General features: G+C 39.8%; 2 protein-coding genes across 3 annotated transcripts in view; one reads left to right on the top strand and one right to left on the bottom strand.

Moving 5' to 3' along the window:
* Positions 1-988: 988 nt before the first annotated feature.
* Positions 989-4,263, bottom strand: MRPL34 (mitochondrial ribosomal protein L34). Of its 2 annotated transcripts, XM_039334699.1 has the most exons (3): positions 4,124-4,254; positions 2,171-2,250; positions 989-1,534 (listed from the first exon to the last, which is right to left on the bottom strand). In XM_039334699.1, exon 3 carries the CDS (start codon positions 1,508-1,510, stop codon positions 1,217-1,219), a length of 294 nt encoding a protein of 97 aa, XP_039190633.1. In that variant the 5' UTR covers positions 1,511-1,534; positions 2,171-2,250; positions 4,124-4,254; the 3' UTR covers positions 989-1,216. The 2 variants fall into 2 exon arrangements, with proteins under 2 accessions (XP_039190633.1, XP_039190634.1); XM_039334700.1 differs by lacking the exon at positions 2,171-2,250 and having other exon boundaries at positions 4,124-4,263.
* Positions 4,264-5,478: 1,215 nt separating this feature from the next.
* Positions 5,479-14,658, top strand: part of ELL (elongation factor for RNA polymerase II) — a 57,136-nt gene continuing 47,956 nt past the window's right edge. Inside the window, exon 1 of the mRNA XM_039334697.1 lies at positions 5,479-5,658. Within this exon, the coding sequence (XP_039190631.1) occupies positions 5,527-5,658 (132 nt within the window). The 5' untranslated portion in view covers positions 5,479-5,526. The remainder of the gene's footprint in view (positions 5,659-14,658) is intronic.

Raw genomic sequence — 14,658 nt, 5'->3', positions numbered from 1 at the left:
CTCAGCCAGCATGGCTCAGCTTGGAAACCTCTCTTTCACCTCAGCATGGCTGGCTCAGGAATTCTGGGAGTTGAAGTCCACGAGTCATAAAAGAGTCAAGGTTGCCTAGCCCTGGTCTAGTATTAATCCTGGTGTTAATTTTGTTGTAATCTGCTTTGGATATTTTTACAAAAAAGATAGATAAGTCATGATTATAAGAGCTCCTCTGGGAGGAAGGCCAGTGTAAAAAAAAAAATAAAACCATCAAATGAGGAAAGAATCTGCTATATAAGGGAGAGAGTTACATCTCAACTGCAATTGCTTCTCAAAATTTCCTTTTATTTAAATGCATGATTCTGAATAGTCCCCATGGAGAAAATGGAGAAAATAAATCTAAGAAAACTAAATGGAAGCTGCATTCTTTCTCACTCTCTTTTAAGTGTGACTAGGGTCAACTCCATTCCTCTCTTTGCCTAATCCACTCAGACCCAAATTGACCCTTCCTGCCCCCTGCAATCCCATCAAAATGAAACAATAAAAGCTTTCTCACCAATTCACAAGTATCCCCCAAGGACAGCCTTAATAAGGGAACTGCAACATATGCAAGATGAGAAAGTCCTTAACATTCCATTCTCAATCAGCTTGATTATCTCAATATTACATCTCCTTAACAAAAGGTCCTGAAAAAGCCACTTTATCTAACAATCTAGGTACACAGACAAGGACCTGCCTACTACCCCCAAACTGATCCTTAGTACTTCCCACCTTGTAGCCTTCAACCTCGATAAAAAGCTTTGCTTTCCCATTATTGAAGGTTCCTCTTTCTTGTAAAACAACTATGCAACCATCATTCCAAGAAACAAACTTCTCCATAGTATTATGCTGTGAATGTCTGAATTTTCCATGACAACCAAGATTTAAATTGGACAACAAAAAAAACCAATTATATGATAGGAGGAACACAAAGATTTCCAGAAAAATAGCAACACTTAATATTTACATCTTACTGTTTTTTTAAAAAAACAAAAGGACATGTTTATTTTGATGTTTGAAACAGGTTTATATTCCTTCTTGGAGAAATTTTAGATTCACAACCAAAATAGGAACCACTATAATCACCCGTGTGTAAAGGATGCCATGTGGAACTATATCCCACATTGTAGCATTTTCTAGCAAGAAAAAGAACTAATGTGTCAAGCTTCCAACTTTGTTTGAAAGGGTCTCACCAGTATCAATTTTAATGAGTCAGAGATTTCCTGCCTTTCAGCATTCTTCGAAGGATCACTTCGATCCCCTTAGCTGAGCGGATACGTCGAATCCATCCATGTTTGTGCTTTCGCTTGATATTTGATGGCTGGTACTCATTGCCCCGGGCTCTTGGACGAATCTGCTGATAGTTCCAGGGCACAACTGGCTTAGGAATGCTTTGGAAAGCACTGGCAGACTCTGCTGACCGAAAGGAGTTAAGAATCTGTTGCCATGGGGTGGAAAAAGCAGACGAGATTCGACGCTGCCAAAAGAGAGAGGTCATACTTTGTGCACCAACAGCAGAAATCTGGGAAAGAGAAAAGAAGAAATAAAAAATAAATAAATATTGTAAAGGTCAATTTTTTATTCTGCTTTTCCTCTTACGCTCTGAATGGTACAAAGAATTCCTCTCTTGCTTGACAGCCCTACAAGGATGATTAGCATATGCTTTGCTTGGGTTATTGCATAAGGATTTTCTTATTCTAACCTTCCTTTGCTGATGCTTAAACTTGCCTATGAAAGCAACCCCATTGTCAGACATATGACCCCGAAGTTGTAAATAATTAATGGGGACAATTTAAATAAACATGATGCTGTTTGTTTGGGTCCTGGCCTATGTCCTCCTTCCTGCAAATTTTAAAATTGACAGCACAAGAATTTTAAAAAACAGCATAGAAGGAAAAGACCTCTGATTAAGTATGGATAGGAACAAAGGGTTTACTGGAATGTTTTTGGAAGAACTATTGAGTTATAAAATAGTGATCAACAATGTTGAGCCTTTGTCCACATGATCACAGGAGTATCCAACTTAACAGCGTTTCACTACTAATATAAAATGATGAAGAAAGGATCACGTTAATCCTTTGATGACTGACTGCCTGCCCGTAAAGCCACCTCGAGAATTTGAGTTATTTTTCTGAGAGCCAATTTGAAGCCTACTTACCTACGAACAAACAGGTGGCTACCAGAGTAGGGCCTCCTCAGTTGTGGCACCCTTCCCAAAGAAGGGGGAGTTCCTGTTGCCTGCATTTAGAAAGGTAGCAAATCAGGCAAGGCTTTATTACCTTAAGCTGGTATTATTCTATTCCTACCCTTAGCTATGATTGTAATGTATTTCTACTACTGCATTCAAGTTATGAAAACATTCATTTTAAATATTTTAAATTAAATATTAATGTTATTAAGGGCTATAGTGACACAGGGCCAAGGAATAGCTCTAACCAGAGAAAAAATTGAGCTCCCTGACTTTATGGTAAAACACAATTAATTTCATAAGTACTCTATCCAAGGAGGATATGTATACAGATAATCTTCAACTTACAACCACAAATGGGCCCAGAATTTTTGATATTAAGGTAGTTGTTAAGCAGTCATATCCAGTTTTATGACCTTTTTTACAATTACTGCAATTGTTAAGTGAATAACTTGGGTCATTAAGCAAATTTGGTTTTCCCCATTGACTTTGCTGGCCAGAAGCCTAGTGGAAAAGTTACAAATGGTGATCATGTGACCTGGGGATGTTGCAACCACTATAAATACATGCCAGTTGCCAAGCACCCAGATTTTGATCACACGACTGTGGGATGCTGTGACACTCAGAAGTGTGTGGACTAGTCTTAAGTCACTTTTTTCAGTGCGGTTTTAACTTTGAATGGTTCTAAGTTGAGGTCGTTTGTATGTGGCACACTACAAACTGCATCGTTGTTACTCTGACTGCCAATTAAATGCTTCAACCAGAGCACAGCATTTAAAGTTGCTAACAGATAACTTATTAGGACCCCATCAATAATCTATCTTATTTCATCCAAGATACAAAAACATGAACAGTAAAAAAAGACTGCCACCTCTATAGTTAAAGCCATTCAACTGAGAACTTCCTATCTAGATCAAATTGGGGTTAATTGTCAAGAGGATCTTACCTCATTATGTGAATATTTTTCATATTTCAACATGCTGTATTATTTTCCCTTATTTGATTTGATATGGTATTATAGACTAATCAATAAATCATAAACTGAACTACTAAGAGGAAGAATTTCTTAGTACTTCTCTGGAGAGACAAGAAAAGAAGACAAGGCAATTTACCTTTGTCTTGAGAATCTAAGGGTCTGGATTCACCAGGGGCTTTCCGGAGAAGCTCAAGAAGTAAACATTCTCTGAATGGAGAAATGTTGACGCACAACCTGTCCCACCCTCATCACACCACCTTCAGTACAGTAACATCACATTAATCAAAAGCAATAATGTACTTTCACAAAGGCTACCAACAGAGAAGCAGTCCCTGTACATGTTCAGAGGGCTTCTTACTGTTATCTAGACTAGTGTTTCTCAACCTTGGCAACTTAAATGCTGGTGGGGGAATTCTGCCAAGTTTGAAGACCCCTGAACTAGACTAAGCAACAACGTCTATGGAGATTCCCAGTCATCCAGGTCATGGTTGTCCAGAAGTGCTTTTGTTTCAACTGGACTTTGTTTTTTTCCTGGAAGGCGTTTCGCTTCTCATCCAAGAAGCTTTTTCAGCTCTGGCTCAGAACTGAAGAAGCTTCTTGGACGAGAAGCGAAACGTCTTCCAGAAAAAAACAAAGAAAGCCCAGTTGCCGTTTGAAAAAAAAGCATCTTTGGGGCTAAGCAACGATCTATTCCCGGGACTTTAAGGAGGCCGAGCAGAGAGAGGACTGGTGAGCATGCGCTCTGCCTCTTTATTCCCCGCCGCTCCCGGGCTTCGCGGGGCTGCCTTTCGAAGCGCAGGTTCACCACATCCCGCAGAAACGGGAGCGAAGCCGGGACTCTGAGTCTGCAGCAGCCGGTTTTCGCTCGCGTGAGGCGCCGAGTCGCTGCCTTCCTCCGCTTTAATACCTCCCTCCGCCCCCGTCCCGACCCGAACACCCGTACTTACTCTTTCTTGAAACTGAAGTCCTTGCGGTTCGTGATATGTCAAACGAAAAGGTTAAGCAGCAGGGGAGGCGATTCGCAGCGATATCTTCCGGGTCATGTCAGTTTTCCCTGCCGGATAGAATGGCAAAGCTCGTTTAGCTTGTAGTTGCGAACGCTAAGAGTCGAGGGAAGGAGCGGTAGCAGCTTCACCCTCTATCCCAGGGCGATTGCTGCCATCTAGTGGTTGTTCCTATTTTAGCAGCCTAAATCCGGTGGCCCAAATAGAGCCGGCTCAGCCGGCTGATGTCAAGAAGTTTATTTGAATAACCACGCCTTCTTGGTAGGCGCGTTTAACCAATGGTCTGTCTTCGCTGTCACCACGCCCCTCTGTCTAGAAAACAGCGAAAAGGGGGGGCGTTCCCCAGAATTCTTTGCGTGGGAATGTAGTTGTTTATCACCACTCTCTAATAGATCCTAGTAATTGCAATAGGATAAAATAAATATTGTATTTGTAAGAATTTAAGGCTTTCCTATTAATCAAAGTGTTATTAACATTCGATCAACGCAAACTTCAAATTGTATTCACCAATTTGTTTGAGTCAAATGTGTCAGTGCAGTATTTGATCGTCAGTTTCAAATACTGAAAACTCATTAGTATAAAAAATGCAATCATAATGCTCAATATGACAATCAATTTATTAATCATCACCGTTCTGTGAATATTTGAAAATGTTATGTGCAGTAAATATATACACCTCATTTCATATTATACATGAATATGTTTATGAACCATTTTCATTTAAAAGTCTTATAAGTTGTCTAAGGGGAGCAAAAAGATGCTTTGTTGATCTCATCGCATTTTTCTTTCTTCTACAGCAGTAGCCCTTACCTCTTGCACAATAATTTGTTCCATTCATCTAATGACGTGAACTTCATCCACTAAAGGTAACGTCATTGCCTACTTTTAAGGCAGTGGCACAAAATTCTTTAGGAGATTTTCTGCATAAAAGACCTGTATATATTTGACATCTATAAAAGCAACATTACTCATAGCCGCCACTCCAATCCGTAAAAAGCGTTGCCTTAAATTTAAAACACTTCAGAAGTGAAATTGAAAAACATTTTGCAAAAACCAAAAAGACTACATCCCCCCCGCATGCCTAGCGGCAAGTGATCCTTACGCAGTTTGTGGCTACGGTTCCCGGCCATAGCGATGATGGAGAGTTTGAAAAACGTACCAGAAGAGGGCGCCTATAGCATAAGCCAATCAAAAACAAGTTGTACACTACACTTCCCGTCGTACTTTGCAGCTGAAGCCTGCCGTCGCGCGGTTAGATGACGTTACACAGGGGCGTTTCTGCTCCATACTGGTTGAGGGGGCGTGTCCCAGGGGCTTCCGCCGCCACCGCCGCGGAGATTCCCAAGATGGCGGCACTGGCGGAGAGGGGGTACGCGCTGTCCTGCGGGCGCCTCGGCCGCGGCACACGAGTCTCTGTCTTCCACGTCAAGCTGACTGAATCGGCCCTGCGAGCCTTCGAGGCCTACCAGGGACGCAAGGTGGGTCTTCGAGCCGGGAGAGGGGCGGGGTAGCGACCCTCCCCTCTTATTAGGAGAAGTTGGTTTTGGGGGGGAAAGAGAGGAGTAGCCGCCTCCTCTTAATGCGAGCTCGGAAAGTGGTGGCTGGAAAATTGGGGGGCTCCTTTCCCTCACCAACCCAGCGTTTGAGAGGAAAGGAAGGTGGACTCCCCTTCTCCTTAATTTGGTGAGGGAGCAGGAAGAGGGACCCTCTCTCCTCAAAACTAGTCTTCGAAGAAAGATGTCCTCAACAAGAAACAAATGGCTCTTTTAAGGACAGAGCCCTTATTCCAAAATATAGGGGCATGCAGGAGTGTGGAATGCTGCTGATGAAATCTTTTCCCTGCCACAAAAAGAAAATAAACGACCTGGATTAGAAAGAAAGAAAGAAAAACACTACTTTTCTAGCAAATCTAGATGTAAGAAAATGTGAAAAGGGCAGGGTTTCTGCCCTCCCCCCAATCAAAAAATAAATACCATTCTGGGAAATGTCTTGCTTCAGCTCAGAGTAAAAACTGAGCAACCGACCATGGAAAAATATATACCAAGGAAATGTTTATGCCTTTCACTCGATGCTTCTCCTTTCTAACATCAAAGATGTAGCTTGGCAAAAATCTCTCTAGGTAAAGGCTAAAGTGCTACTGTAGAAGGTAATAATAAAAAAACAGTTTGTCGTACCTTTTAAATAGTCAATTAGAGAACTGATCGTTGATTGGAAATTAAACAACGAGTTGGGATGTTGAGTGCAAAATATAGGACTTGAATTTTCGGAATTGATTGAACTCTCTTAAAAGGGGGATCTTTTTTTTCTTTCAACAAGAAGGCTCTCTTAAAATGGATGCAGGACACATAAAGGTACAAATCTCCTTATTGCTATCTCCAAATGTGCCATAGAAGTTAGTGAAAAGGCTATTTTCATAAATATTTAAAGGAATGAAGTGATTGGCACATGGATTGATTTGGGGATCTGTTGAAATTAGACACTCCCTTGTTACACCCCCCCCCCAGCCAGCAAAAGCTCCCTAAAAGTGCTTAACTCTAATAAGATTTGAATAAACTAAATATGAGAAATATCTAAATAATTAGTCGGGTTTCGTTGGAATACCTTAGAAAGAAATATGCTTTAAAATGTGTTTAAAGAACAGTATTGATAACTTCTGGGAAGGAAAGTAGAATTTGAATTAGGGTATGTGGCTAAATTGTATAAATAGATTCCCAAATGTTAGAAAAAGTAAAGATTTTTAAAAATGCTCCTGGAAAGTCAGCTTTTAAAGGGAAATTTTGGTTTCTATTTTGTTTCTATTTTCCATTATTAGGTGTACATGAGGAGGACCTGAACAGGTTCCTCGACTTTCATGTTGTAGCATAAAGGGAGAATGAGCAATAACAATGAGCTCTCTCTCTCTCTGTGTGTGTGTGTGTGTGTAGAGATAATTGAAATAAAAATCCATGAGGATGGCAGCTTCCTTTTTCCTTGCTCAATTGTGCTGAGTTTGGGGGGTTGCCCAAGTCTTGGTCAAGGACTGCAGTGTGAAGAGCCTATCCTGTATAGCAGTGGACTCAAGTGCTTTGAGTATATGTGAGGATTGTAGCTTGTAAAGGGCTCTCTTTTCTCATTGGACACTGGCCATGGGAAACATTTCACCGATTTCCTGCTGCTGTTAGCAGTGTGAAAAGAACAATTGGGCCCTCCATAGTAAACTGATTGATTGGCTAATAGAGGGCAAGCATTGTGGCTGTTATATTTTTGAAAAAGGTGACAGATTTAAAAAGTTTATTTTAAAAAAAAAAGTTACATAAACACTTTGTGCCATTGGTAAGTCTTCCTTGGATGGCATTCCAAGGCATGCAGTGATGCCTAACTCATATTTTTAATCTTTAGATCAAGAGAGGAAGTTGAGATAATGCTAGTGATAGAAATATCCCCACCATCCATCTTTTTTTTTTTTACTTTTTTTCCAATCTGAAAACATAGAACTTCTGTATTTTGGCCTAAATTCTGCTATTAATCCGTAACTTAAATAGACCTATTTTGCAGCTTTGGGAAGATAATTAAATAGCCTCTTCCTGTCCTTCATATCCTCAGTCTCAAGTGAAAATTCTTGGTTCTGACTTATTCGCTTCCTCCCCCACTCCTTGTTTTACCATGAACATCAGTATGAATACACTTTAAAGGGATGCAGGGTTTTATTTTTTTTTATTAAGCTGGAAGACTGGAATCTGGCTAGGGTAAGGGCTGTTTCATTGTAAGTCACCGCTGCTGCTTACTGTCTTGTATTAAGTTGTGTGAACTCTGATGACGGAGATGCTGACTTAGATTTCTTGGGGGGGGCTGCCAAATGCTGTACTTTGGAAATGCTCCTTTGGAGGGAGTGTCGAAATACTCTGGTTGCCTAAGTGAACTCTTGGAAAGAGTTTAAGCCATACGGTTTTGAAAGAAAATATTGAACTCCTTTTTAAATAGTGATTTTTTAAAAAAAAAAAAACAAAAACAAATTGTGCCTGTTCTTTAAAATATAACAATTTTGCTTCCAGTTCTCCCCTCCATCCAAGTTGAGCTGCAGCAGCCAAGAGGCAAACCTGTTTATCATTGGCAACCTCAGCTTCCAGTAAAGGCAGTATGGGATTGTGTCATTCTTTATTTTTAAAGTGGGATGTTGGTTACCCGGTGGGCCTCAGGCGAGCTAAGAAGAGGGCTCCTGCTAATTACTAGCTGAATACTGATCACCTTATCATGGATTTCTTACTGCAATTACTTCCAAGGACATATTCATCAGTTGCAGAAAAAGTTGGAGAGAGAATGATATGAAATAGAGGAAGTGCTTGATGCTTTTCTCCAAAAAAGGGCTTTCTCACTTGTGGGATTTTTGTGGACACAATTGTGTAACTTGGGTGAGCATACAGAATAGGCAGATTATGTACATTTCCTGAAGAAGAGAGGAAGGGGGTTGGTGGTCTTTCACTATCATCATTCCCCAATTAAGGCAATAAATTACAGCTGTGGGATTTCTTGGCCTTATGATCATTTTGGGGCTGTAATCTTTAATTATTGCACAATGCTGTTGTTCCAATGATTGCAATAAAAATTAATCTTATGAAACTTCGGTCCAGTCCTACCAGCAATGCATCCTTTATAGAAAACTGGAGTTGGCCAGATCTGATTCTTAATTCTTCAATATAAATACTATCTGATAAAGCCTCCCTAGGTTTTCAAGTTGGGGCCTCTTCCAGGAATTAAACCAGGATTCTCTTATATGCAGAGCAGGTTCTTTATTATTAGCAGTGACTCCTGTCTGAATTGCCTTTCTTCTTTTTAATTTAACTGTTCAGTCTAAACCTGAATGTACCTCTTGCGTGTGTTGTTCACTGTAACACTCTTGCAGGTTTTACAAGAAGAGGCCATTGCTAGAGGTCCTTTCACAGCAATAGTTTGGAATGGTGCATTCTGTTGATGCAAGCTAAACTTGATTGCATCTGCTACACATCCTCTCCATGTCCTTTTTTCCTTGTTACCTTCTGGGAGGAGGCTTTGTGGTGTCGGAAGCAGAACACCCAGATTTAGTCACCGCTTTGTTCCATGTTCCACACAGTATCAACCTTGTGAACTCTCAGATTTCCTCTTTCTGCTATGTATTCAAAATGGACAGTGATTAATATGTATATATGTATATATAGGTATGTATATATGTATACATAGGTATGTATATAGCATGTGTGTGTGTGTGTGTGTGTGTGTGTGTGTGTGTGTGTGTGTAAAAGTTATCTTATCTATTTTCTGTTGACCCAAACTGGACCTGGCATGTGCAAAGTTGCTTTATTTGGCCATTGGAAACTTTTTTATTTGGCTTTGCGATCCTACTTTAGATCCCCGCTTGATTTTGAAACACAGTGGTTAAATTTCTTATGGCCTAACATTAGTTGATACATCAAATTCTCTGTTCGTTCATAGAAGCTCCAGATAATTCCTTTGGCCTGTGTTTCCTGCAAAAGATAATAGGGCGTTATGTATGAAAGAGAAAGAGCATGTATACTCATGAAGTGTTTAGTGCTGGAAAGAGCATCAAAACCCATCCATCACCATTTTTAAATTCAGATTCCTACAATAAGCATCATTAGAAGTTGTGGCTTAAATGCCCTTTCCAGTGCTATGATGCAAAGTTTTAAAATATACTAATCCTGTTCAGTGTTTATCTCATCTCACAGTAACTGACCAATAGGGGAAAAAAATCAAGAGCAACCTGATAAAGATGGGTGATTTTCATCGATGAACAGAACTTGTCACCTCTGCATTGCCACGTAAAGAGAGTTTGACTGTTTGGCCTGCTGGGGTTGTAGAAATTAGGCTGTGTCTTTATGTGGGCTTGCTACACATTAATGCACACAGTATTACAAACATAATTCGCCATCAGGATTAAGCACCCTGTACAAGTGACGCCAGCTGAGCAATCTATTTGTGATTTGCAAATTGATTACAGATAGATAGTATAATGGTTTGTTCAAAATGGCAGTACCTGGGCCTTCGTGGGGAAGGTCTCTGAAGTCAGTGGGACATGATGAATGGTTGCACACTTGCAGTTTTCTGATAAGAATAAATAGATACTTTTCAAGAGCTGTCTGATGGATAATCCTGAGTGCCTAGAAGTTTGATTCAGTGGCCAAAGATTTGAAAAATGTTATATGTCTCTGTGCACTTTGTCCTTGCAGAATGCTGAGGGTGGCACCTATGAATGTGAAACATCCTTTTGTCCAGCCCCACCCTATATTTAAGTCTTCTCTGACAGGTCTCTATCCTCTCTCCTTCTGGGGAAGGCAGTTCTGCCACACACAAAACAGCTGGGTGGATTTGTCTTGTTTGCATTGAGGTGCCTCTCCCCCTCCTCTTGCTCACGCACATCAAGTGCTCATGCACATCAAGACCTGTGGTAATTGAAGTAGTTGTGACATCCTATGAGTAGTCAGATTGGCAAGGAAGTGCCTCCTTGGAGACTACGTATTTAAGTGACTGGCAGTGATTCAAAGGAACAGAGTAGTTAGGAAATCCCAAGCCTAAATCTTGCTTTGAGAGGACAGCTCAGAGGCAAAGCTTCTGTTTTGCATGAAGACAATAGGTTGGGTCCTCCGAATCTCAAAAACCCAGTTGATGTTAAATATCATTCTGTCAGAGCTAATTCTAATCTGAGCAGGTTATATCACAGGCAGTAGGCCAGGTAACATAGAGGAAAAAAGGGGAAATGCAGATATATTTGTGTTAGTGGTTGCTAATGTAATGTCTCTTTGCTAAGTGTTTATATCTGATATGATATGATAGATAGATAGATAGATAGATAGATAGATAGATAGATAGAGATAGAGATGGATATACATAGATATATAGAGAGATAGATATATAGAGAGATAGATATATAGATAGATATAAATATATAGATATATAGAGAGATTAGATAGATGATAGATAGATAGACAGATAGATATAGAGATAGATATAGATATAAATATAGATAGATGTAGATATATAGAGATATAGATATAGACATAGATATATAGATATAGATAGCTATATAGAGACATGGATGGATGGATGGATAGATAGATAGATAGATAGATAGATAGATAGATAGATAGATAGATATGTATATTAGATATATAGATATGTGTGTATTTTTATATATATGGATGGGGTTATTTTTTATTTTATTTTTTCAGAATATCTTGTTTGCAAATTGTTGTAGGTGTTTTGTTTATAGGAAAAAATTGTTGATTTGTGAACTTCCATGCTGAATGGAATTGATCATATCTGTCACCTGTACAATATAGAATTGTCTTAATGTGGAGATAGATTACCTGACTTTGTAGTAGCCCCATATTCCATTTACTACATCATCCTTTTAACCAGAGATTAGGCTGATGACATCTTGGATTATAAGACCTCTGTTAATTCTAACTTGTCTCTTTATTTCTAATCCTGTAGCATTATCTCCCTATGTTATTAGTCTTCAAAATTGTATTTCCTGCCTGGTCATATGTATTACTTGTATCTGATTCACTGGCAGTTGAGAAATGATACAACTCTTTCCAGTTTTGCAGCATCTTCCCTCGTGTGCATCCCCTTCAGTCTTAGATACACAATTGAGCGCAAACCTTATTAAGAAATTTCTCAGACCAAAATTCAACTTACTTTGGATCTGAATAACAGAGGTTTATTAACATATATTCAATATGCGTATGTGTATTTATCATTTTTAATATTGTTAGCCACCCAGAATCATGTATTTGAGAGGGGCAGCCATATAAATATAATGCAGATTGTCCTCACTTAGTGATTCGTCAGTAGTTATAACACTGATGAAAAAATAACTTTGTAACAGATCTTCACATTTCTGATCTTTCCGGGTTATAAAGCAAAAGAAAGCTGAACTAAGATCCTAATGATGGTCATAGTTTCACTTAGCAAACTTTGCTTAAGTGCTTTGCTTAATGACCAAGTTGCCAGTCCCAATTGTGCTTGCTAAATGAGGGCTACCTGTAAATAAATATGAGCATGGTACCTTCCAGGGAGATGGTTTCTTTAAAGGTAACTGAAGAGCAAGTCAAGTTCCAGAGAGATAAGTATGTCAGTTCCCATACTCTTATGGCATCTGACAGGCAGACAGATTTTAAGACACTGGAGATTTATGGGTTTATATCATAATGCAGCGGCCATTGGGTCAGGAATGCTGCTTTCACAATAAAACTTATTACTTTTAAGCTGCTGCGAAGTGTGGGTAGGCACACAAAACATATGAAAAGTCAGCAAGTAGGAGAAGTTAACATTCTGCTTTTAGGAACATTTGGTCAATTCTTATTTGTAAAATAGACCTGATAATAAAACACATGACTATTCTGATTTGATCAGAATTTGCTACTTTCTCAGCTTGTTTTTTATGTTGTTGGGTTGTTGTTGTTTTTGATGCACAGGGGGAAAATTGCCATTTTTTTTTTCTGAAATGAGTGCAGTTGCTGTGGGATCCAACAGCAGATCTGAAGATTATTATGCAATGTCTTTCTTTGCTGCACACTTTGTTAGTGGTTTACTTCTCCCTGGGTATGTGGGTGATAGTAACAAATGAGGTATTTGGAGCAAGGATAGTGGAGGCCAATATTTACAAAGCAATATGGAAATACAGATTTTAATGAGTTGCTTGTGTTGTTTTTCTAGCCACTGTTTTAGATCTGCCTCTTCTGTTGTAAGACAAAGTGATCAACTCACTTTTGCTGCTCTGTTGCTCTCTAAAGAATTAAAGTGAAGGAAGGGTATTTTGTAATAGGACTAGGAATTCTGCCTCCTGCATGGGACAAATTAAGCATCTGGAGGTTCATGGTTTTTTTTTAACCTCTGGAATTATTTTGTGAAGTTGCACAACAGAATAAAGGAGGAACATATGTCAATTAAGGACGGTAGGTGTCTCTTAATCCGTGGGAGTGGTTGACCAGCATATGCAGGTGGAAAATGCTGGAACAGACTGTGCTCTTCTGGGAATCCTCTGAATCTCGCCAGCTGTGCAGGACTGTGCTACTCAAACAGGCAGTTTCACAAAGTTTGGCCCAGTCTTTGGGGAATGGTGTTGTCCTCAGGGAATAGATGTTTTTTGTCTAGAAGCCCATAATATTTTAGGAAAATGTTTTCAGACAATGTTCCTAGAATCATCTGAAGCTGTTTTCTGCTAAATCTGATAAAGATGCCAACATAAGCTTCTCATGCAGAGTGGTCACTTCCAGATATAAACGGGAAACTTTCTATAAACGCTTTTTTTTCCCTTATTTCGGTAATCTGTATAATCCTTGCCTGCAACTCTCCCACTTAAGTACCAGCAGCAATTTGGTCCTTTGGAGCTTGACGGGGGCAATTGAATCTGATGTTACCAGGTGTTCATTATTCTCACATTTATCTTTTCTATCATTTTGTTAGTTGCCTGACTCATTTCAGTAATGTGATGGGTTTGCATGTAAGTTTAAAAAATAAATCTAGTGTTACCAAGGTAGATGACCTTTTTTTCAATCTGACGAATGGACTCAGCCTATGAGCAGTATAGTACGGCTGCACAATTTAAAAAAAACATTTCAACAGGCCTATATTTAATTTTAATTTTATTTTTTCCCCTTTGGTCACGTTGACTATTTCAACTTTGCTCAGGTCTGAACTCAGGATTTGGAGCCATGTGTGGCTCTCAGGTTTAGCATCTCTGCAGTATTATTGCCCAATTTGACTGGCAGAGGTTCTCCAAGGTCTTGGCCATAGAGACTTCCTCAGTCCAGTTACCTGACAATGTTTCTAAATGCAGATGTCAGAATTGATCATGAGACCTTCTGCAGGCAAAATGGGATCCTGCCACAATACCCTCTTCCTCTAGGACAGGGGTCCTCAAACTTGGCACATGTATGACTTGTGGACTTCAATTCCCAGAATTCCTCAGCCAGGCATGCTGGCTGAGGAATTCTGGGACTTGGTCCACAAGTCATAAAAGGGCCAAGTTTGAAGACCCCTGCTCTAGTGTTCTTGAAGGAGGTAGACCATATCTCTACAAGGTCAACAAGGGCTAAACCAGGGACTAGAAGACCTCTAAAATCCCCTCCAGCTCTATTCTGACTTTGAATTCAAGCAGATCTTCACCGTTGCCTCTTGCTCTATCCCAGACATGCTGGTATTTCATCACCACATACCTGTGACCTGGCCAGTTTGCAGATTGACCCAGTCAGATGAACACAGCTAGTTCTCAACTTACAGCCATTCATTTAGCGATTGTTCGAGGTTACAACAGCACTGAAAAAAGTGACAGCTGGTCTTCCCACTTAGGACCCTTGCAGCATCCTCATGGTCACCTGATTAAAAATCAGGTATTTGACAATCAGCATATATTTATGACAGTTGCAGCATCCTGGGATCATGTGATCCCCATCTGAGACCTTTCCAGCCAGCTTCCAACAGGCAAGGACAGTGGGGGAAGC

This window comes from Crotalus tigris, unplaced genomic scaffold (assembly GCF_016545835.1).
Source record: "Crotalus tigris isolate CLP2741 ecotype Arizona unplaced genomic scaffold, ASM1654583v1 scf7180000017633.3093840, whole genome shotgun sequence".
In the NCBI taxonomy this organism is placed as follows: domain Eukaryota; kingdom Metazoa; phylum Chordata; class Lepidosauria; order Squamata; family Viperidae; genus Crotalus; species Crotalus tigris.
This window is presented reverse-complemented; position numbering and strand designations above follow the sequence as displayed.

Excerpts from the sequence above, each read along its gene's own strand:
- MRPL34 (XM_039334700.1), bottom strand. The coding sequence starts at position 1,510 with ATGACCTCTCTCTTTTGGCAGCGTCGAATCTCGTCTGCTTTTTCCACC.